At 42.8% G+C, this 22,675-nt stretch overlaps 1 protein-coding gene across 1 annotated transcript; it reads right to left on the reverse strand.

The window, feature by feature from the left end:
* Positions 1-514: 514 nt before the first annotated feature.
* kif1ab (kinesin family member 1Ab) lies at positions 515-22,455 on the reverse strand. Its single transcript, XM_041949109.1, has 47 exons — positions 22,350-22,455; positions 19,042-19,115; positions 18,634-18,813; positions 18,446-18,514; positions 17,964-18,142; positions 17,707-17,818; positions 17,273-17,350; positions 17,038-17,103; positions 16,919-16,936; positions 16,728-16,806; positions 16,559-16,637; positions 16,036-16,178; positions 14,533-14,663; positions 14,303-14,382; positions 13,447-13,522; positions 13,277-13,356; positions 13,084-13,190; positions 12,851-12,934; positions 12,463-12,643; positions 11,639-11,711; positions 11,451-11,541; positions 11,196-11,344; positions 10,291-10,469; positions 9,944-10,081; positions 9,705-9,823; positions 9,505-9,590; positions 9,193-9,322; positions 8,627-8,810; positions 8,173-8,263; positions 7,935-8,053; positions 7,773-7,828; positions 7,576-7,684; positions 7,388-7,454; positions 7,082-7,166; positions 6,883-6,988; positions 6,564-6,587; positions 6,298-6,412; positions 6,010-6,143; positions 5,836-5,897; positions 5,595-5,740; positions 5,001-5,189; positions 4,805-4,876; positions 3,996-4,105; positions 2,986-3,105; positions 2,626-2,818; positions 2,416-2,534; positions 515-1,711 (listed from the first exon to the last, which is right to left on the reverse strand). Exons 1-47 carry the CDS (start codon positions 22,453-22,455, stop codon positions 1,654-1,656), a joined length of 5,046 nt encoding a protein of 1,681 aa, XP_041805043.1. The 3' UTR covers positions 515-1,653.
* Between the last annotated feature and the right edge of the window lie 220 nt (positions 22,456-22,675).

Raw genomic sequence — 22,675 nt, forward strand, 5'->3', positions numbered from 1 at the left:
TAATTAGTGAACTTTAGGGGTGCTGGTAGGTGGATTATGATACCTTTGGACAGAGTTGTTTTGCTAGAGTATGGAACTTGATGGATCAGGCCGGTTTAGGCAAGAATTTCAACATGATGTTCGAGTTGTGGTCAGGTTTGGTCATGTCGGCTGGGCTAGCCTGCTTGACATGGTGCTTTCAAGCTCTTATCATTAAAATTTAGACAGGGAAGATATAGTTATGTACAATGCGTGGGGCTCTGATGAGATATGACAGCAACAAGACAGAGAATTCAGCCTTGCAGCAGCATGTGAACAGGAGGGTGCAGGATGCAGGCTGAACAATTGCGTGACAGGGTAACACCAACTTAGCGTTTCAGCTTGCATTGAGTGCACAGGGCTCAGGTTGGGTTCGGGCACAAAAAGACAGGCCTGGTGACCACAGACTCGGTGACCACTCTCAGAAAAATACAACCTGACTCAACTGTTAACCAGTTTCCAGTCTTTATGCTAAGCTAAGCTAACTGGCTGTGGCTTCATATTTACCACAACGATCTCCTCATCTAACTCTGAAGAAAGAAAGAGAATACGTTCATTTCCCAAAATGAACAAAACTATTCCTTTAACATCTTAAGCGTCTGCTAACGCGAGCTGACAGTGATCTGAAGCAATAAAACAAGAAAACAACGCTTTGGTTAAAACAACCGATACAATGCATTAATTCAACAAAGACAATAAAGTGCCATGCAACAAAACTGGTCAGTGGTCCTGTCACAAATAAATAACAGTGCAGAGAAGCTACGATAGCAACAATAAATAAGATTACCCTTTATGGTTCTACGCACAAAGGGTTGTGTTTTTTAAAAAAAGCACATAACGAGAACAAGGACACGAGTTATCTCTCCTGATAGTGGATTATTTTGCCTTTTTTTCTAGCTAACGAACTGAGTTTTCATGGAGCCATTTAAAAAAGGAACAACTTACCCTTTTGTCCTAACAAATCCCTCATGCTACTTCAGTGTCAAAAACTGTCTGATCTGTTCGCTATCTGAGTCCTCCGCAATGAAACAGACACACTATGCTGTAGAGCACCAAGCCAATCCAGTCTGAGGTAATGTACAGTATATGACAGATGCATGTGGAGCTATCATCCCTGCACTTGCACAGAGAATCGTCCCCTTTGATGCTTTCATTTCCCCCTCACCTGATGGCATTATTTAGAAATACATGAGTGGCTGATTTAAAACTGGGGATTTATTTGCAGCTATGATGAATGAGGAGGGACTGATCACATACTAACTTTCTACAGGGCACTGGTAGCCTCACAGATGACAGTGTTCTACATGAAGATTAATCAAAACTAGTCCCAATGCCCAGCACAGGTAAGTTAATGAACAGGTTTGGGTGGTTAGTTTGTCTTACGTCTTTTCTAAAGGTCGGGGGGAGCACACCATGCAGGGTTTTGAGGTGGCGACTGCAAAAAACAGAGAAAGGAGGGTTTCGGGATGAGCGCTCGAGTGACGTTTGGGACTGGGACGGTCGTCATACAGAGGGTTATTTGAATGGTTGTATGTGTAAGTATGTTTATATGGTCTATGTTCATTAGAGCGGGATGGTGAGTGGAGCTTTTAGATTGTATCGTTTTGCTTCTTTTCCACCGGGCCAGTTGACCTCTCACATCCTCTGAGCGGACGGAGCCGACTGGACCGACTTTCTCCGAGAGAGCTTTGACCTGAGGAGAGGAGATCGAAGAAAGGGGAAGTAAGACTGAAGCAGGTCCTGAAATTTCCTGAAAATTTCCCAGGAAGTTTCCTGAACTTAATTTGTCACTAATGAGAGAGAAAATAGAGAAAATGTTCTGAGACAGTTGCTTGAGAAAAACTGACTTAGATTCATCAAGATATATTAACATATTACATATTTTTGTCTCCTTAATTGATTAATTGCATGCTTGTCTGTGGAGAAATTATACTTTGATTAAAATACTATGTAGGTCAGCGATTCACAACCTGAGGGTCGGGATGCTTCAAAGGAATAAGAGAAGAAAAGCTTTGAGGGGTCACCAGATACTTGTGTTTAACATTATTTCCCGATAAACCCAATAAAAAAAATGACCACCCTTTGGTTAGAGTGCTCAGAACTGTTGCTTGCAATAAAAATATAACCTGTGATGAGCAGTCACAGGTAGACGCTGCTTTATTGTAAGGGATCACAAGCCAGAGAGGCCGAGAATGACTGCTCTGGGTTATGTTAACTGATTGGAAGTTTACATTCATTTTCTGTTGATTAGCACCAAATTACATCACATTTTGGATCATTTACAGTTACTTCTCAGTTCCTCTGTAGGTGTGATACAGCCATGTACAGTTATATTTAAAATGTGTAAACATAAACAGTTGTCCAAAATGTTTTAGGTGGATTTACCGCGCTACTCACCTGATGGTGCCGGCTAACAGAGGGTTAAAAGCATACAGCCAGTCGTGCATCTCTTTGTCATTGGTGGCCTGCAGCAGAATCCCACGATGCTCAGTGCACACAGCAAACGTGTTGGGAGTCTGGAGGCATGAAATCATTCAGGTTCAGTGGGTCACTATTTATTTATTATCTAAAAATCTGTTTCACGATTGAACTGAAGCTGTGTCGTACCCGCAGTAAGGTCTGTTTGTCTTCACTGTATTCCACCTTCGCAGACGACAGGTTGATGACGGCTCTCTCCACGCTGTCCCTCTCGCTGCGGTACAGGTAGACGTAGGGCCGGCGCACCACCACGTAACGCTTCACCCAGCCGCTGGTGTGGGGCTCCAGGAAGTGCAGGTAGCCTTTCTTTGACACAATGGGGCTGCGCGTGGTGAAAGAAATACTGATGTTAAGACAAACTGAAAACAACTTGACTACAACTGATGAAATTCTTAAATGATGTTTGTTCCCAACATGAAAACAGTATATAAATTTAATGTTAATTTAACTACAGTGACTTAGGATCATGTATTGTGTGTGTGATCGGACCTGACACGAATCTCCTGGATGTCAGGAACGAAGGTGCATCCTCGCAGGGCTTTCTTTCTGTCCACTGGGCTGTACGGGTCCAGATCTGGTGTGGAAGCTCCTGAGCTGGGTTCAGTATGTCTACAAAAGACAAAAGGAACATGGTTTAACTAACTGAAAAGCTACTGCCTACAGTAGGCCAGACTCTTTGACTTTTTAAATTCTAATGTCCTAATAATGAGTGACTGCACTTGTACTTAACTGAGTATTTTCATTTTATGCTACTTTACACTTCTACTTGACCACATTCCACAGGGAAATATTGTACTTTTTACTCTGATACATTCATCTGACAGCTAATAGTTGCTGGTTAATTTGCAGATTTTCATGCAAATCATAACAGCCTTGCAAAATATGACATAGTGTAATAGATTAAAATAAGCAGTAACATGAAAAGCACAATCAGCTCCACTTTGACCTGTTACAACATCAAAACACTGTTTACTTGTTACTGCATCACCAACAATAATCCTGTTACACATAATCATACGACTCTCTGAAAGGAGCTAATCTGCATAATGAGTACTTCAAGTACTTGTGTACTTTTACTTAACATGACATTTTGAATACAAGATCTTTATATATAGAGTATTTTTACATTGTGATATTGCTGCTTTTTCTTGAGTAAATGATTTGCATACTTCTTGCACTTCTTGCTCCGATTTAAATATTTGCTGCATCATTGTATCACCAAGTGACACCATTCAAGAGTCATTTAGCATATGAAACACATAAGAGGATATCTTACTTTTCCTGGAAAAAAGACATTGACAAAGGAAGCAACCACGATGGTTTGTTTTGAGTAAATGTAGGAAAACTGAAGGTATGCTGCAGTATTTCTGGAAAGCGTCTGCAGTGAGTCCACAAAAAGGCAAGAAACGTCTACTATATCACCAAACACTGTAATCAAAAGATCAAGTTATCGCTGGTTGAACTGATACTGGGACGAGCAGCACCATGTGGTTACATACCTGATGTCATAATGTCCCTCGACCAGTGAGGGGCAGGTGGAGGATGGGGTGAGCGTGCTCAGTCCGGACGAGGAGGAGTCCCTCATTAGCGACGCAGACATCTCAGAAAGCTAAAACGCACACGATCACACACAGAAACACATTCGTGCATGGAGAAGCACACACACACAAGACAAGAGGGACAAATACAGACACGGACAAAACATACCGGCAAACAATTAAGCACGAACAACACAGACATGCATTCAGAGAACAGTTCAATCAGACAATATGTCATTTTCTAGCAATGCACTGTAGAACCATCTCTGTACCACTGGAACACAGATCCTCATAATCTAAGAGCCCCTCGCTGATTAACATGTTAAAGAGGACATGCAGGAGTTACACTGGGTTAGTGGAAGCCTCGCAGAGGAAGAGCAGGGACAATGACGGATGAGGATGCATAAAGGAGCAAATTATTTTAAGGTACGAAATATGGATATGAGGGTTTTAACAGACGTAGTTAAGCAGCACACCTGAGTCAATATTATCTCTCATCCAGAAGGTTCAAAGAAAGTCTAAGAATTATTTGTGAATAATTTCTAACCCAGGTCTGCTGACTGGTTATAAAGACGTAAGACATAAGGATGGATAAGGAAGAAAGAAATGTTAAAAAGGCCTAAAGGAATCTGTGCCAGACAAACGATAGAATAATGAAGGAATGCAATGGCAGAGAGTGGCTGAGGTGTGGGGCTTAAATATTTTGCGGTAAACGCTAAAGGTTCAGAAGGATTAACGGGCCTGGTTAGAGGGCCTAGGCTGGGGCTCACCTTGCTCTCACTGGCACTGCTGCTCACCTGGCTGTACTCCCTGTTGAAGGTGTGCATCAGCAGACGCAGACACTGGAAAAGGGGAAAGTGAAAGTTTTTTTTAAGACGATGCTGAATAAAATCTGCGTCCGATCAAAACAATGAAAAAAATAACAGCTAAACTGAGACGAAAGAGGCCTCAGAGACCGGCGGTCACCTTGGCAGCCAGCTCCCTCTGCCTCTGGTTGGGGCTGTCGGGGGCAGGGCTGCTGCTGGGACTGTGGCTGAGGACGGGGCTCTTTGCAAAATCGCTGATGTCACTGCTCTTGTAGAGCGCATCCTGTCCTGCCTGCAGAGTCGCCTCCAGCTTCTCCCTCAACAACAGGTAGTGCCTGGTCTTCTCCACCTGAAAACACCAGCAGGTACAAATTTAACTGCAATGCTTGTACTCCGGAGAGTAAATTTTGTGCTAAACTGAAAGATTAGGTGTTCCCTCATGAGTTTAGAAAATTCTACCACTTCTTGAGCAGAATAAAACATGGAAAACCCAGTGGACAGTCTGAAAAGTGAACTGACATAAATCTGAAAATAAGGTTTGTTTTCCCATGAAAAAGTGATGTTTTGGACATACATGGTGTCCACAAGACAGCAACAATTTGGTGAGTCTGGCATCTGGTTGCTTTCAGGGAAACTGAGGCTCAGATTCAATCAAAATATAATGAACTAGACCTATTCCAGTGGAAAACACTTCCCTAACTTATCCTTTTTAGATGTAACCCTTCTTTGAAACCTCTACGGCCTGCAAACTGACCTCCTGCAGTAAACTGAGTTTCTCCAGCTCCCACTGGTGGTCCAGGATCAGGCTGTCACTGCGAGGCCTCCATCCGGCCAGGTTCTCCTCTCCTCGGACGTACGCCACCGAGGTGTCCAGCACGCGCCTGCGACGACGCTGCATGCCTGAAAAAAAGAGAATACAATGTTCTCAAAGTCAAAACACAGTTGAAGAGGTTTTTTTAGTTTTTAAGGACTATTTTCTGTGATTTCAGTCTTACCTGGACTTCCATTGTCCGCCACATGGCAGAGGGTGACTTCATAGACTCCAGTGACACGGTTACTAAGGAGGAGAGGAGTAGTTAATTAAACTACAGATTCGTTTCTTGGATGGAGAAGTTGTGTAGTCCAGAATCAGTGTAAGATTCAGACTGCATGAATCCAAAAATCTATACCTCTCAGAGGGCCGGAGGCAGCCGGTGCTGAAGAGGTTTCTGATGGAGCGAGAGGCCGGCAGCTTCGCGTCACGGGAATAAAACACCATGCAGAAATCTTTGGTGATCACTGTTGGCTGAGTGCAGTTCTCCATCTAGTTAAAATATATGAGACAGTCACAAATCAGCCCGCAAAGTGTCTGTTATAATGTGGCTGAATTGCTCTGAATTTATTCTCAGAATATTCTGGCAGAAGTTCCACAAAGAACAAATAAAGTGAAATTAATGACAGGATGTCCTCTCCAGTACCTCTAGATAAGCAGAGAGGGTGATGTAGATCTTCTCCCCATAGGGAGTGACTCTGTTCAGAAGCAGAGAGTTGTGCATGGAGCTGTCCCATGCTGCCTCAAATCGGTAGAAAGTTCTGCAGCGCGACAAACAAAAACGTTATCATCTATCTGCATGATTTCTAAAGAAAGAAAAGAGTCAAGCTGATGAAAAGCCTGAGAGCAAATGGACATTTTGTTATCAGGAAAAAAAACATTGAAAAGATGAAAAAGATTGTCAGTTTATACCTATGATCAACTCCCAAGGAGACGCTGCCATTAACAAAGGATAAAGAGAAACAGGACACGAGTTAGAAACTTTTAACTGCAGCTGTTAAAAGTTTGAACTCTGCAAACAATACTGACCCGTGCAAACTGAAAAATGCACTGAAGGCAAATCATATTTGACTATAAAAAGCACACAGAAGCAATGTTACAAAATTGCTAAAAAAAATGAAGAGATCTGCCCATATGACACAGGTTTGTTAACGGAGTAAAAGAGGAAACTGTCAAGGAGTAAATACACAGAATAAAATCAGTACATCAGGAATCAGTCTAAAAGTCATACTTGTCGTTGTGTTTTGGCCAGAAGTAACCAGAAGACAGGATGTTGAGGGAAAGGATGTTTGGGTCTATGATGGTCTCGTCGGCCTCCGGCGTGTTTCGAATACGACCTGAAGTCCAGTGAGTCACCGTGAGACAAAAAGCTCTACTTTTGAAGATTTCTTCCCACTAAAAGGTGTGTTTGGATTGTCTGTATTACTCACCAATAACCAGCTCCTTCACCTCCTTCCACTCAATGTCATTCCCTGTTTCATGAGCGATGGTGACTGTGATCCTCCTCTGAATGCCCTGTGGAGTCAAGAGAGAAGACGGGAGGCAAACCAGTTTATTACTGGTGCTCCATTCAAGACTAAAAATATACTCCAGGCTGAGATAAAAGAGCTGATAGGGTTGAGTCGGCTGAATTTGGTTGATGTGCTGTAGCTCTGACTCTCTCAGATGTTTAATGATGGCACAGAAATAAGAACAATCTGGAAACGTGATGGTAGTCTGGTGGAACATGGTCAGACCTGATGTAAGAGGAACGTCCCGTGGCAGGGCATCCCACCTCTGTGGTCAACAACAGCTGGGATGTAGCTATAAACAGGGAAACAATCATTACATTAAATGTGAATACTCAAATGTTTAGCTTTATATTCGCTGCAGAAACAGAAATCGCGCCCTGCTTTGTGTTATCAGAGTGGAAACACAGACTCACTCTCCGTTAGCTTCCAGCTCACAGATCTCGAAGAAGACCATGAGGTCGTATTTGGCGTGACAAGGTCCCGCGGTAGAGCGAGTCAGAGTGCTGAGCTTTGTGGCCGGCACTGGTGGAAACAGGATGGATTAATGTGTGACAGAGTGAAAACCAGAGTGGGCAAAACTGAGCCAATTACAGTAAAGGTCACTGCAAACCTGGTTTGGATAAAGGCATCACCCTGGGGAACTGCCTCCTGGATGGTCTCAGTGGACTAAAAGACAAAGAAACCAAACATGAGGGAACCTTTCTCCAGCTGAGAATATCACCTCACAGTTAGTCATCAGATGGTGGAAATTAAAGCCAGGTTTCCTGCTGACCTGATCAGGTCTTTGCAGAGTGGAGGGAAGGGCTGTTTCTGATAGTGACCGAACACCTCGAAGACGATGGGCTGAGTCTTGATGTACTCCACGAAGGACTTTGTCACCTCCACTGTGATCTAACAGAGAAGAGAGGAAGCACGGCTCAAATACATAACTCATAAATAAGAAAGTATCTAAACGGCAAGTGCAGTAGTGGTAATATTTGTCAATGATAGGTCTGAATGTGCTGCTTTACATTCTGAACGTGGTAGAAGCCCAGCGGAGGTCCTCTGCCCGTGTTTTTCAGCGGCTCGGTGGAGAAAGCTTCGTCGTGGCGGTGGATGAAGCTGGAAAAGGTGAAGCCATTACATACACTGACCTCCTTAACACTCACAATCAGTGAACATTTGAATACATATTGTAATTAGAAAATGCAGCCACTCAATTGCCTTCAATCTGCTGTAATTTGGTGATTTTCTTACTGAGGTCATTTTTCTGCAGATTATCTAGTATCAAAACAATCTAAGATGAGCTTTAATAACAATGTATGTCAGTGAAAGGTGTATATATGCATGCATTGATATACTATTATTACGTAATAGTAGAAAATCCAATTGCATGAATACTGAATACAGATATCATCAAAGAAACCAGAGGCATTCGAGAGAATTAACATGAGACATTAACATCAGACAGACAACTGAACTCACTTGAACTGGCAGAAGATGTCGGCATACTCGGCTGAGATGCTGGAGGCCTGTAGGACGGTGACTCTGAAGGTGAAGGTGCTGCCGATCTTCAGGTGGGACAGGGCTTTCTCCGGGGAGAGGTCCAGAGGAAGATCCAGACCCAGACCTGAAGTCTTCACTGGGCTCTGGGGGGGCTCCACGGAGGCTACATGGAACATTTGTTGTTTAGATGATTCTGCTGTTACTTAAAGAATTTATTTACAACTGGTGTACCATTAACATAAGCTGGATCAACTTTGAAATGTGTTAATATGTGACTTGCATAGAAGAACTGAATTTGTTTGCATTTCAACAAACATCTAATCAGTGGACAGATACACTGTGTTCCAAAAAGACAAATATTTCACTACGAAATTTGACATTGAGTTCTTTCTGTCTGACTTTTGCCTGAGATCTTTATGAATTGTGAACACGAGCCCAGTAAAGGTCCAGCATTTCCATTTTACTCCTCCATCCTCCTCATTCATACTGTCTCGTGTCATATATCGGCACACTACCGGGCCAGACAGATGTCGGCTCACCTGGACAGGTGTTGTTGTTGACCTCATCGGCAGAGATTCCAATCTCGGCGTTCTGTCCTTCTCCCTCCACGATTCGCAGCTCCTCCTGGGAGGTGTTGGAGTGGGAAAGACCACCGGGACACGACTCGGTCTGGAACTGGAGCGAGACAGTAAACAATCAGCACGGAGGCCTTTTTCTGACCGAACGACAACATTCAAGAGCAGAAGATCAAATTCCAACCCTCAATCTCAACATCTTGATTTTCATGACTAACATTATATCTGACTTTTTACTGCCCGTACTACTAACATTAATACAAATCACTGGCTGACTAGTACCTTCTCAAACTGTTTGTCTTCAAAGGAGATCTTGGCAGTGCCTGACTGCCTCACACCGGAGCCGTAATCTGGGGCCTCCTCATCAGCTGACGTGACAAGAGGACAAGGTGTTAAAGCGTCACAATCATTCCTACATACAAATAACTGAAAAGAACAGCTACAATGTCATGATAAGACTAATACTGAACCACTGTTTGTACCTGAGATGGCCTGGACTGCCACTCTGAGGAAGCCTTTCACTTCTCCCTTCTCACTGACGATGGCCACACGATGTACCAGGGGCACGGGGTACAGCAGGTTACTCAGGTACACAAAAGCTCTGAGGAGAAGGAGGATGGGACTTTAGCGTCTATCGTGCAATAAAAGAGCATGATTGAAATCAATTCTGCCTCCAGGAGGAGGGGGACAGCATCCTGTTGCTGTTCAGTCGGGGACGGACCTGCCGACCAGACGGAACCAGGGGAAGCGGTCGTAGAAGGGGTCGCCTCCGGTCAGAGCATGGTCGCAGTCCTCCACAGCACTGCTGGGGAGCTCTGCAGCACGGTCGTACATTTCCCTCATCAGGTCCAGCCTCTGCCTGCAGGGGGCAGTATTAAAATAATTCAGAATGGGATATAAAGATAAAGCCATTATAAAAACACATGTTGCAGATTAAAGGCATTATGAATCCTATACAGAATGTAAACTCCTCAGTTTCCATGATATTATGGGTGTATAAATACATCTTGACTAGGAAATCAGCTTTAAGCCATGTATTCACTTCTCTTAACATCACGAGCACTGCACCTGAGCTTCTCCAGAGTCCAGTAATGTGTGGCTCCGTTCTTTTGATCTTGCACCTCGACGGCTACAATGGTTCGGGGGAAAGGTCGTCTCTCCCTCTCTTTGGCCACACTGGGAGGCAGCAGGTCAGGGGGAAGGGGGGAGTAGAGAGTGTCTGTCAACAAGACGAACTGGAACTGCACCTGCGGGTGACACAAGACATAAAACATGAGGGACTGCTTGTTTTATATCCTCCTGCGTCTATCCTATCTTCAGCTGCTGGCGTGAAATTCAGAATGAGCATATATTTACAAAAATCTATGAAGTTGATGATGCAAAACATTAAACATATTGTCTTTGTGCTGTTTTCAAGTAAGTATATGTCAAAAAGGATTTTTTATGTTTTACACAGCATCCCTTGTGCCTGTTGGTTGGAATCAGAGTTGTATATGTAGCTTGGAGGACTGAAATCAAAAACTGGGCGAGACACGAAGCAGTTAAGTTTCATTTTAGCCTAAAACAAGTCAAAGATATGTTCTGTGACGTGCACCTTTGGCTGGACAGAGCTTACATTCAATATGCAGCACTGTGGATTACATTATGATGAGTCACTTGAAGACAGATCAGTGGTTTTCAAGAGACTGACACTGATACAAATACAATTTAAACTCACTTTTGTCAATGGCCACTGACAGACATTTTATAATCTGTACTCTGCCTACGGCCACGCCCAGCAACACATCATGAAATTTTGTGAATGTACTCTGGCTTTAAAAAATGATTCTTTTCAGAGAGGGAAAACTCCAAGACAACAACAGAAGTGATTTGGATTAAGTTATTTAGAAAAATCTATTCTACATGTATCAAAAACAAAAAAAAAATAAACATACACACTGACATATCAAATCTTATCATACAGTAACAAATACCTTTTTCTTCAGCTCCACACTGATAGCATTGGCCTCTTTGAGGAAGATGGCGTTGCCCCACAGCAGATCCCTGAGAGACGTGAACTGGTAGAAACGCCACTTTCTGAACGCCCACAGAGCCAGCTCGGTCTCACGCGGCGTCCACGGCACTAGAGGGACAACACATGATACGTGAGTACATTTTGACCCAATAAAAGTCTGATTCAGAGATGACTTGTTTGATGGGTCAGTAACAGTTAAAAGTAACAGCATCACCTTCTTCTTCGGGCTCCTCTTCTTCCTCAGGAGACTCCAGGTACCGAGAGTCCACTTGTCTCTGAAGAGCTTCCAGTTTACTCTCATAGTCCTAAAAGAAAACATAAGGTCCAGATCAAAGCGATTGTGATTGAGCTTTTATCTTAACTGGTAAATTACCGTAATTGAAAGGTACAAATTGCACTTACCAGCCGCTGCTGTTCTAGCAGGTTACTGGCTTCCTCTCTTTCTTTGCGGTACTGATCTTCGAGCTCCTGAAGCCTGAAGGGGATTCAACACCATATGTTCAAACAGCCAATTAAACAGATAATTAAATGTAAGTAAATAATAATGTAATTAAGGTTCAGCAGTATACCCTGGAAGGGAATGTGATGGCTATCACTCCATGTACAATTGCTTATCTAATGGTATTGAAGTCTAACCTATCAGTGATAGTAAAAAAAATTCTTAAATTTATGTCAAGCTTCATGTCTATATTCCATGAAATTATAACAAAGCGTTATAACAACCAAAAGAGAGTTTTCATTCCTTTAAAGGACCAGTGTGCAGCATTTAGTGCCATCTAGTGGTTGCAACCAACTGAAATCCCCTCGCCTCACTCCTTCCTTTCCAAGCGTGTAGGAGAAGCTACGGGGGCTGCAAAACTGCAAAAAATGTGAAAGGTGCTCTCAAGAACCAGCGTTTGGTTTATCCTTTCTGGGTTGCTGTAGAAACTTGGTGTTTCCTGGAAGAGGACGTGCTCCCTCTGTAGATATAAAAAAGCTCATTCTACGGCAACAAAAGCGATACGATTCTTATTTTCAGTTGAGTCTAAGCTAATGAAAACTGATGAATATTATATTCCATTTCTGCAAATAGAGTACCCTAAATATTACAAACTAATCCTTTAAAGGTCACTATCAATAATAGTAATAATTATTATAATAATACCAGGATACCAGGAAAATGATTTCCTGAGATGGTTATCATACACTAAACATCTCATCATTAACTTAATGTCTTCTCCACACACCTCTGCTCCATCTCCTGCTTCATGTCGATGCCTTGTTTCTCCAGCAGCTCCCTCTGAGCGAAGGCCCAGTCGACGGGCTCCACCGGCGTCTCGGCGCACGGCGTCCTCTCTCGCTCCAGACGAGCCTGCTCCGGGTCGTTGAAGCGAAACACGTGGCTCTTTCCCATGATGATGCGGTTCCCTGTGAAGTGCACATGAAACATAAAAGTTCAAACGCTTCGGCATGAAAAAATGGCGTTAATTACAGATTAGACCTGATACATATGTTCGTATTTTACTTCTCGATTTTACGTCTCTTCCACCTGATGCATTTCTCTGATTACTTTCCAGGTATAGTTGGTTTGTTTTCCACCTTTTTTAAGCAAATAAGACGAAGCTTCACACATACCAGACCGCAGAACAATAGGCGAGGTCACTCTCTTCCCATTGACATACGTCTCTGCCCCCTCACATGGCTCCAGGATGACACATCCTGTTCAAGACGAGATTTTATAAGTATTATAACAAAGCATTTTACATATATATGAAATAAACCAATGGCTGTCGTCAATCCAATACATATTTATGCATTACCACATTGAATAACATTGTTTTTTAAGGCGTGCAGAGAGCAGCCTCTACCTTCTCCCTGAGGGCCTGTGGTGCTGCTGAAGGTGCAGTGTTCATCTCTGATAAAATGGCCACTGAGAACAATGTCTTGGCGAGTCTTGGCATTTTCACGGCCGACCCTGAGGGCGGAGAAGAAAATCTGCTCGAGACAAGTTCCCAGAAACAGCGCGGTATATCTGGATTAGAGCTCGAAATGAAATCCTACTTGGTGATGCCATCTTTGATGTAGTACAGCAGACACTCTGACATCAGCGGGTCTTCGTTCAGGTTCACCAGATGAGGGGTCTAAAAGGGCAACCATGACAAATATGGTTTGGTGTTTGTGTGGGTTTAGACAGATATCAAACTAGTGTGCAACAGTGACAAGCAGCTTACCTTTTTCGGGGAGAAGACACCTACAGTGCCTCCATCTTCTCTCATGGCAACACCCATCTCAGCCAGCAGAGCCTCTCTGTAGGAAGCAATCATGCAGTTACAGTCAGATTGCACGATTTTATGTCAATAGTAGCGTTAAAGCTATTAGATGCTTTTGCCTTACACATCACCTCTACCACTAATTAATAAATGAATTAAAATTAATTGATTTTAACTCCCACTGTTCCACCCACAGGCTCCTGGGACTGTGTAAATCAATCATGGACTGCAATTGGTATGAAAAGTTACATGAACATAAAAATACATTGAATCTGTCATTAAGCTGTGATCAAATTGGCACACTCATGAGAATGCTAACATGCTGATGTTTAGCAGGTATAATGTTCAACATTTAGTTGAGCATGTTAACATGCTAATCTTTGCTAATTAGCACACAAAGTACAACTGAGGCTGGATTGGACAAGTTAAATTAATTTGACCTGATGGTGATGCACAGTTATTCTAATTTGATTCATCTAAAAGTCACTGACACATTTCATTAAAACACAAAAACGTCAACATCATGGTGGCACTAGGGGAAAAGTCATTAGGTTTCATCCACTGGGGACCATGAATGCTTATATTACATTTCAAGGCGATCCGTCCTATAGTTGCTGATCTGCGGACGAACAGCCCAACATTTCCATCTTTAGAAATGTATAATATCCTTTAAAACTCCAAACTCATCTAAAGGGTCAAACCATCAACAATAGTCCATTTCTTTTCATTTCGGTGAACCAACCCAAAGGCAGGTGGGTGTTAAAAGGTTAAATATACTGTAAATACCATGAGTCATGCATGAATGTGTTTGACGAACCTATCCATGCGAATGGCCTCAGTGCGTCGCAGCTTCTCCTCCCATGTCTCATTGAGCTCTGCGATGATTTTCTCTGTTTCCTGTTGGCAAAATTATATCAAATATTATTAATTTTGCTCAAACTTGGATTTATCAAGAGCTTTTCCGACACTTCTTTGATTTTCTCATTCCCACTTTATTTCTGTCCACACGCACATCTGTCTCTTCAGTTTCACCATCATCCCTCCTACCTTGAGCCTCTCGATGGCCTCCTCACTGGCCGGGCTGAAGATGCGGTCGTGGAGGTTGCTGATGGACCCGGCGCGACTGGATAGGGCCGAGAGCGAGGGGGAGGGACTCATTCCTGTCATGGCATTGGACACTGTGGAGAGATCACCCCTTTGATTGACAGCCTGGCGATTATTCACAAAGTTCTTGTAATCGCACAGGTCTGCCAGAGAGAGAGGCGTTGCATGGAAGTGAGCAAGGAAGGACAGACGGACAGAAGGTAGGAGCAGACGCCGGGTAATTAAGGAGAGACATCAGGGATTGAGAGGAACACGCAGAAAAACAGATTGAAAGGACAAAAAAAATGGGGGAACAACAGGGAGGAGTACAAAAAAAAAGAAGAGAAAGCTCAAATAATGGATCAAAGAAGCAGAGGTCATTTGCTTACCAAAGCCATCGCAGACAGAGAGAAAAGAGCAACTCAAACTGCCAGAGCACAAAATGCCAAATTCCTCTCTGACACTGAACTACACGTGGACACACTCGACAAGCTCGCAAGCATGAGAATGTTATGAGAAAGAAAACCAAAAATATATACATCACTACAATGCATGAAGACCAAATACAGCCTGAGTTTTTTCTTTTTTCTCATGTGTTGCGTGTCCTAATGTCTTCCAGCTCTTTAGCACAGCCTTTGGTAGCGATGCAGGCCTCTAAGAACCTGACTCATAGCTTCAATTAGCCCCACACACAGAGACCCAGGGTGTTCCTCAGCAATCTAAAATGGCGTCCTCCCAGTCAGTCCTTTCTTCCATGATCGCTGATGTTGTTAAAACAACACGCTTTATGTCGAAGCTGGCTTTGACCGTCTGCTTCAGATTCTTAACAAACCGAAATAGGATCACGGGGCGAAGCTTCTCAGCGAAGAAGAAAGTCCTGCCAATTTAAAATTGTGTTACGAGGATGAAAGTATTAAGAAGCTGGGCTGCCCAGATCAAACAAGAGAGGAAAACAAACTCTACCATGGAAACCAGAACTACTGGACAGAAAAAAGGAGGCCATTTTGCAGAAAGAGTAACTTAATCCAGCAGCAAGGTTTAACCTTTCTGTTGCTCTAAATAATCATGCTGGATGTTAATATCTTTCACTTAATGTATGTCTCGTCTGACTTCACATACAGTCTCTAGGGATTGTTAGTTTGGTCTCTGGTGTGGTGGAGGAGGAAGAGGAGGAAGGCTGGCTCGGGATTCATTTCTGTTAAGTGCAAAGCGCAGGCTTGCTAGAGTTATACACACATTTCAAACCAGTGATGACGGGGCCGGTGCAGCGATACGCTGATAGGACAGAGGAGAGAAGAGAATGAGTGTGAGAGGCACCCACACTCCAACTTAAAGTGTCATCCTCTGTCTTAAATGTACAGTCAGGAGAGAAACCGCACAGACGGTCTGAATTCAGGTTGGTGCGTGTAGGCCAATACATGTGCATTTTCCGTGAGTGAGAGCTGTGCTCCCCTGTGCAACACTCACTCTCTATGATGTCTCCCAGGCCCTGTGCATACAGCAGGTCTTTGAGGCGAGCCACCTCCTCCTTCAGCTCACGCACCAGACGGTTGTTGGGGTCCTCGTTGATCACGGCGTTACAGCGGATCTGTTTGGCACGATCGGCATACCTGGAGGGACGGAGGTCATCGAGTTCAAGAAGCCGTTCAGCTACAAAGGATGATTCCTCAGGCTCTGCACACTGAATAACTGTACAATGACCAACTAATGACAATATGAGCCTAAAATGAGAAGGATGCTACCGACAGTTAGTTGAGGACAAACACCCAGAAATTATGCTGCATGCTTTTGTTAATGCAAACCACAAATAATGCATCACTACTGAGTTAGACGAAGTCTATTTTCCTCAGTAATATGTAAATGTATGCAAGAAAATGCCTAAAATCTAACAAGTGCTACTACGCTCCAGGTTGAAGTGTGACATTATCTTCAAAATGCTAATCCAAGAAAAATGATCTTTAAAAAGAGCCTTCAATGGTATTTTCCTCACCGAAGGGTGCTGAGGGTCTCATCATAGTTAATATCAGCAGGGCTGAGGGCGGCCACCATGGCTGTACGAGAGTTTCCTCCTGAAAGAGCAGAAAGTGAGACAGTACTTAAATTGAGACAGGATTACTTTCTTGTGTTAAAAGCTAAGGTTTATCCTAATGTTTGCATACCCAAGTTCTCCCGCAGAAGCCAAGTCAGGACTGAATCTCTGTAGGGGATGAAACTCTCCACCTTCTTCTTTTTCTTGTTCTGTGCACAAAATCAACAAAATTTCTTCTCCAAGCACGTCGGAATAATATTAAAAAAATACTCAACATGTTCTATTTGCTGTTTCAAATTTGTGGTATTTGGCATTACTGACCTTGTTCGGTGCTGAGTCCTGACAGTCGGAAGAGAAATGCCAACATTTGTTATTTTGAACAACATAACAAGAGAATTTGTAACAGTGTACTGTTGATGGCAGGTGTAAATACAACATACCACTTCAGCAAGAGCTGAAATAACTTTCCCCAGTGTAGTTAAAGATTTGTTGATGTTTGCTCCTTCCTGCAAATACAAAGAAACATAATCAGCCTTACAAAGTATTTATCCATCTATTCATGAGTGCATTTTGCATTTAAAACACTCCTTTTAAATTAGTCTCTATCTGTTTCTATCTCCTGTATGTGTGCAGAAATGCCACAAAAACAGCTTTAATCCTGCAGCTTCCTCTCACCTTCAGTCTGGTTCCTTTAGCTCCGGTTGAGTCGGCTCTCTCGCTGCCAGCCAAGTCCACCAGACTGATCTTGCTGACCTACGACGATACAAAATCTTCTCAAAATAAGATGAAGAAGATGAAGCATCCACCACAGCGAACATATTTCACCTGAAACTGTATTGGGAGAGCTGGCAGTAAAGTGTCATACATGTGGTTATCAATCAATACAACGACACACTCATTAGATAACAACGCCACAGACAGCCTCCGCTCAGGTCATAAAAGGTAATAAAACTATTGATCTCCTTGAAGGCGGCTGTGGTGAAACAAGGTTTCAAATAAGAAAACTATTCCTCTCATTGATTTGTTTGTCTGAGAGGCAGAAAAACATCTTTCAGTCATACGGGGTTGATTTCTAAGGCGGGACTACGAGCTGAGCTTGTTGTCAGGACCTTTTCTGATGTGTTGTCCGTCTCCATGTCGTGCTTCTTCTGCGTGAAGATGATGTTGAAGACAGCGTGGGAGCGGCTGCTGGTCTCGTTCATGTTGGTCGCAGCCACAGTCCTGAAAAAAAGAGGAAAAATGCTGCGTCAGGTGCACGTTACGGACTCGTACTGATTCATTCATTCATGCATTCATCGATGCTCGTCTTTTCCACCCGTCATCGCAAGCTGTACCCTAAGGAGTCCTTCCAGTCCTGCTGCGTTACCTGGCCTTGTTTCCAGAGTCCATCAGGTCCTGGATGTCGTTGTACGAAGTGACGGCTAGCTTGGACAGATCTTCGACGTAGGGTCCCATCAGAGGGTGCTCTCTGACACGCAGGTTGCCTTTGTTCTTGGGATTCAGCAGGTCACGCACACGCTCGCAGTAGATCTCCATGTAGCTCACCTGTAGGAGGCAAAGAGACGGTTAAGTTGTAAAAGGTTTTTTATGAGTTATTAAGCTAGTTATTAATTATCATTACTAGTTGGTGGCTCCCGGGGCAGTAAAAGATTATAAGTCAAATGAATTAGCTTCCAACTATCAGATACAATAATATAATTACATTAGCAGCTGCCCCTTTGAAATATTTATTTCAGATTGTGCACACTCATTTCATGACTGAGACAAGTTAAGAGACACTGTGAACAGAAAAGCCTCCACATGTGGAAAAAACAGCATACATGTAAAGTAGAGTTTGACATCACTCACCTCCACAGAGTAAGACATGCTGTTGTCGTTATTGCTGTCACTGATCTTGGTGAAAAGGTCCTCACACAGCTAAAAAAAAAAAAAAAACAAATAAAAAACTGTTGTGGTCACACTGACCTGCCTTGTCGGTAGGAATATGTACATTCTTTAAGACTGTAATTATTGGTCAGAGGTGTATTCTGGATTACCAGAGGTATAATTCCTTGCTGGTCCTTCTCCTGTCGGCCCATCATGGTGTAGCTTTTGCCTGCTCCCGTCTGGCCGTATGCAAAAATGCACACATTGTAGCCTTCAAAGGCATGAAGCAGCATCTCCTCTCCGATGTCCTTGTATACTTGCATCTGAGATGCATAGTTGATGTCCTCAGGCTGCAGACAGAGAGAACAAAGGAAAAACGGTGAGAGAAGGCGAGTTAGCATGTTTCACAGGGGGAATATGCTCGAGAGACATCAAAAACTACTAAAGGCAAACGCATGTCTTCCACCATGAAGTTAAATACAAACATTTACATAAACTGGCTTTTTTCAGCAATTGTTAATTTGTTTAAGAGCAAATCATTCATTTTCTTGTCTGACTACTGATGCTGTGAGACTCACCGTGGTGTGTGACCAGTAAGAATAGTCAAAGTTGAAACTCTTGTTTTCTTTCGGTTGCTTGGGGTTCAGGATCGCTGAAACGGAGCAAATCAGATCAGTCAGAGGCATCAGAAACTGAGTCACTCTAATAACCTGCATATTCCGTCATCTCAGTCAGTTTAACAAAAGCTGCAGGATGCAAACTGGCAATATTTACATTCATACATATTATACATCTACATCTTTACAATGAAAAATCTCTCTCGTGCCACTGGTCTCTTTGCACTTATACCAAGCCTTTATCATGTCCTCATTCATCATCACGTTTAATTCAATCCAGTTGTGTCTTGTCACCTGCATTATATACAGCTTTTTCTGACTGTTTCTGATGCACTTGTTAGAAACAGGAAGAGCAGTTTCCAGAAAAAAGTGACACAAACTAAAACTGCTTCCATTTGCCAAACAGAAGGTTTTCCAAAATACATAATACCGCTGTCAAAACCACATGTGAGATACACTGAGAATAATGTGAGAAGACGGCTCTCATTTGAACTCTGAATTCAGTGTCTATAATTGTGATAAAATGTTTTCAACGTGACTGTTGTGTGAAAAGAACCAGAAATCATTGAGCGTTCAGTGATTGCATGTGAAGTCAATGGAGAAAAGCCATGTGTTGCCATTTTATGTGCTTAATTCTAAAGGAAATAATTTAATTAACAAACCAAACCATAAAAATTGAGGGACCGCCCTGCTGGACTAGTGGTTAAGATGCATATTATCTGGCTAGACTGTGATCACAACATCCCTGGTTCAGTATTTATATATATAATCAGTACTGCAATACCATTGATAATCACTGTAACGCAGTACCACCCCCTACATTATGATTGTGAATTACCACGGTTAAAGCAAATTTACAAGCATGTCAAGTGAAAAAACCTCATTAACAGACAGACGCTTTGAAATAATTTCAGAGTAGCTTTAAATGCACCATTGATCCTTTTTAAAGAGGGGAGGGGTGTAGCGCATGTAGAATATGAGACCAGGACTGAGCAGGAGCAGATGCTCTCCTGGCTGTAAGCAGAATCCACTGCATCGCCCCCTGTGGACAAGTTCAGTATAGCAACGTGCACTCAGCCAGAAACAACACAGTATGAGCAGCCTTCCATCTATTATCTTCACCTGCTTATTCTAAAGCGGGTCGTGGGGAGCAGCATGATCATGAAGCAGAAAAATATAAAAATATAACTGCTGGAAACTGTGAGCGCTCACATTCAGAGCCGGAGAAGTTAATGAGTTGAAATAATGCAAGTTTGGCTCTAATGAGGTCATTAAAAACACAGACAGGCACAACAGGCTGACATAGTCCCTCTTTCTCTTTCACACACACACACACACACATACACACACTTGCATCAGCTGACCCCGCGTCTGGGCTCAACCAGAACAAGGAGGTCTTTTTGGTTCCTGCAGCTCGTATGATGAGAGAGGAGCGCTGCTGCGGTTGCTACGTCCTACACACACACACACACATACACATACACACACAGACAGGGTTCAGGCCTGACTGAAGCTTTTGTCTCCTTCTCTAGCTGCCAGGATGCCTCCCTGCCCACTCTCTTGTTGCTGGAGGGCAAAGCTGCCTACAAAACAAATAACTTGAGGTGAAAAGCTAAAGCTTGCTCCATGTAGGTCACAGGGATAAAATTTAAAACAGCATGATCGTCACTGCATTTCTGGCCACGAGTCGGACATTAAAAGATACGTGACCTTACAACTGTCGTATCAGACTGTCTCAATTATTCATAAGAACAGGTTGTGATCCATTTTAGCAGACTGGAAAATCACCTGACCAGGAACCTTTCAAGAATTTGTCAATACTTATCAGTCTGATATCTATTTAAGATCTATTTACTGTAGGTTTGAGACTTGACAGCAGAAAGATGTAGCCTGTTCCCAGTGGCCTATTTACAACGCACATGGGCAAAGGATAATTAACTGTGCATGTTTTCTTTGTAAGCTCTCTGTCATCTAACAAACAGTATTCAGTGTAAAAACACAGAAAATCAAAGAAAAAAGTTGCTAGAATGTTTCCAAAAAAAAAGGAAGGGCTCATTGCAGTATTTTACAGATTATACACAGTATGCACAGTGTATTGCATGAACATGATACTATATTTCCTGATGCATTCATCCAGATGTGCATTTTATATCTGACAGCATAAGTTCTTGTTTGCATGAAAACAGAAAATCCAAATCGGTGTTTATGTGTGGCTTGCAGTGCACTGATCCCTGAGACAAATGTCAGCTTTCAAAGATGTCCTTCAGATATGCTTTAAGACCTATAAATACTCTCCGCTTTGAATAATTATTTATGTTTGACAAAGCTTTACCACAAAAAAGTTAAAGGACTTAGTCAGAAATTCTTAAAATCACTCACACACTCCTTCTCCCTCATTGATAACACACATATGCAAACGTTTTAAAAGTTTCATTGCTGCACACAACATGTCTCCTACTTCACCGCAAAGTCCACAAAACTGTGCTCATGCGTCCACGTCTTTACAGCTAAAACCAGACAGTCAATTAAGCAATGAGTGGATTGACAGTGGATTCAGGGGCAACTATAATGATAATTAATATTCAAGCAAAAATATCAAATATATTGTTGGTTCCAGCTTCTTAAATGTGAGGATTTGCTGCTTTTCTTTGGCGAACTGTTGGTCAGATACAATCAGCAATCTGGAGATGTCACCTTGGGCTCCAGGAAATTACAGCAGCGATTTTACACTGTTTTCTGACATTGTAAGAACAAATGTTTAATGAACTAGTTGAGAAAATAACATAGCATACATTGCAGGTGTTAAACTCACATTTAAGGTGAGCACAGAGAAACTTTCCCTCTGCAGCAGATGGGTGTGATGGGTGTGTTTGACTGTCAAACCCTGCACACACATCATTCTGCAAGCTCAAACATCCAACTAAAGTAACTATGAATAAAACACATTTCTGAGCAGAGGGGGCACCTTTAAAACACCACTGGGGGTTTAATGGCGGCTTGAACTGAAATAGGAGAAATCTAAAAATATAATAACTGAAATTTCATTGAGGAAAGTCATCATCCAAAAGACTGAAGGGCACTTGTTTTGCTGCCATTACAGTTCAAACAAACGTGTGTTGGTTATAGTGTGCAGTGTCGGCTCCAAGTTAGCACATTTTCAACATTTAAATCTACATAAATGAGAGTTAACTTTTACAGCTGCATCATCTCTCGCAGTTCTGCAGCTCAACTCCAAATACACTTGAAAAAAACTGACTGGATTTACTCACTTGTGGTGTTTCCTGACATCTGAATGATGCACTTGCTCTCCTTCCCCATCTCTCTGGAGTTGAAGGGTCGGACCCTCACCGCCACCTTCACCGAAGCCCCCGCCATGTTGCCGGTGGGTGCAGAAGAGCTGAAGATCTGTGTGGCGCTGACACACACCTGGAACCTGCACAGGTGAACGAAGAGAGGGATTTAATGCCAATGTAAGCAGTTGTGTTGTGTTTTGTGTTGTTTTTTGATCATCTGAATCATCCATCTGCTGTCTGCTGTTGTTATGATAATTGAATATTGAGGACAGGGCCTGGTAGCCTCCCCACACAGCTAAGAC

Source organism: Chelmon rostratus, chromosome 12, assembly GCF_017976325.1.
Source record: "Chelmon rostratus isolate fCheRos1 chromosome 12, fCheRos1.pri, whole genome shotgun sequence".
NCBI classification, from domain to species: Eukaryota; Metazoa; Chordata; class Actinopteri; order Chaetodontiformes; family Chaetodontidae; genus Chelmon; species Chelmon rostratus.

Coding starts and splice junctions, on each gene's coding strand:
- kif1ab (XM_041949109.1), bottom strand. CDS start 22,455: ATGGCGGGGGCTTCGGTGAAGGTGGCGGTGAGGGTCCGACCCTTCAAC. Junction 11,712..12,462: donor AAGCAGGAGATGGAGCAGAG/GTGTGTGGAGAA, acceptor AATCCCCTTCAG/GCTTCAGGAGCTCGAAGATC. Junction 7,829..7,934: donor CTCTGCAAAGACCTGATCAG/GTCAGCAGGAAA, acceptor TTTGTCTTTTAG/TCCACTGAGACCATCCAGGA.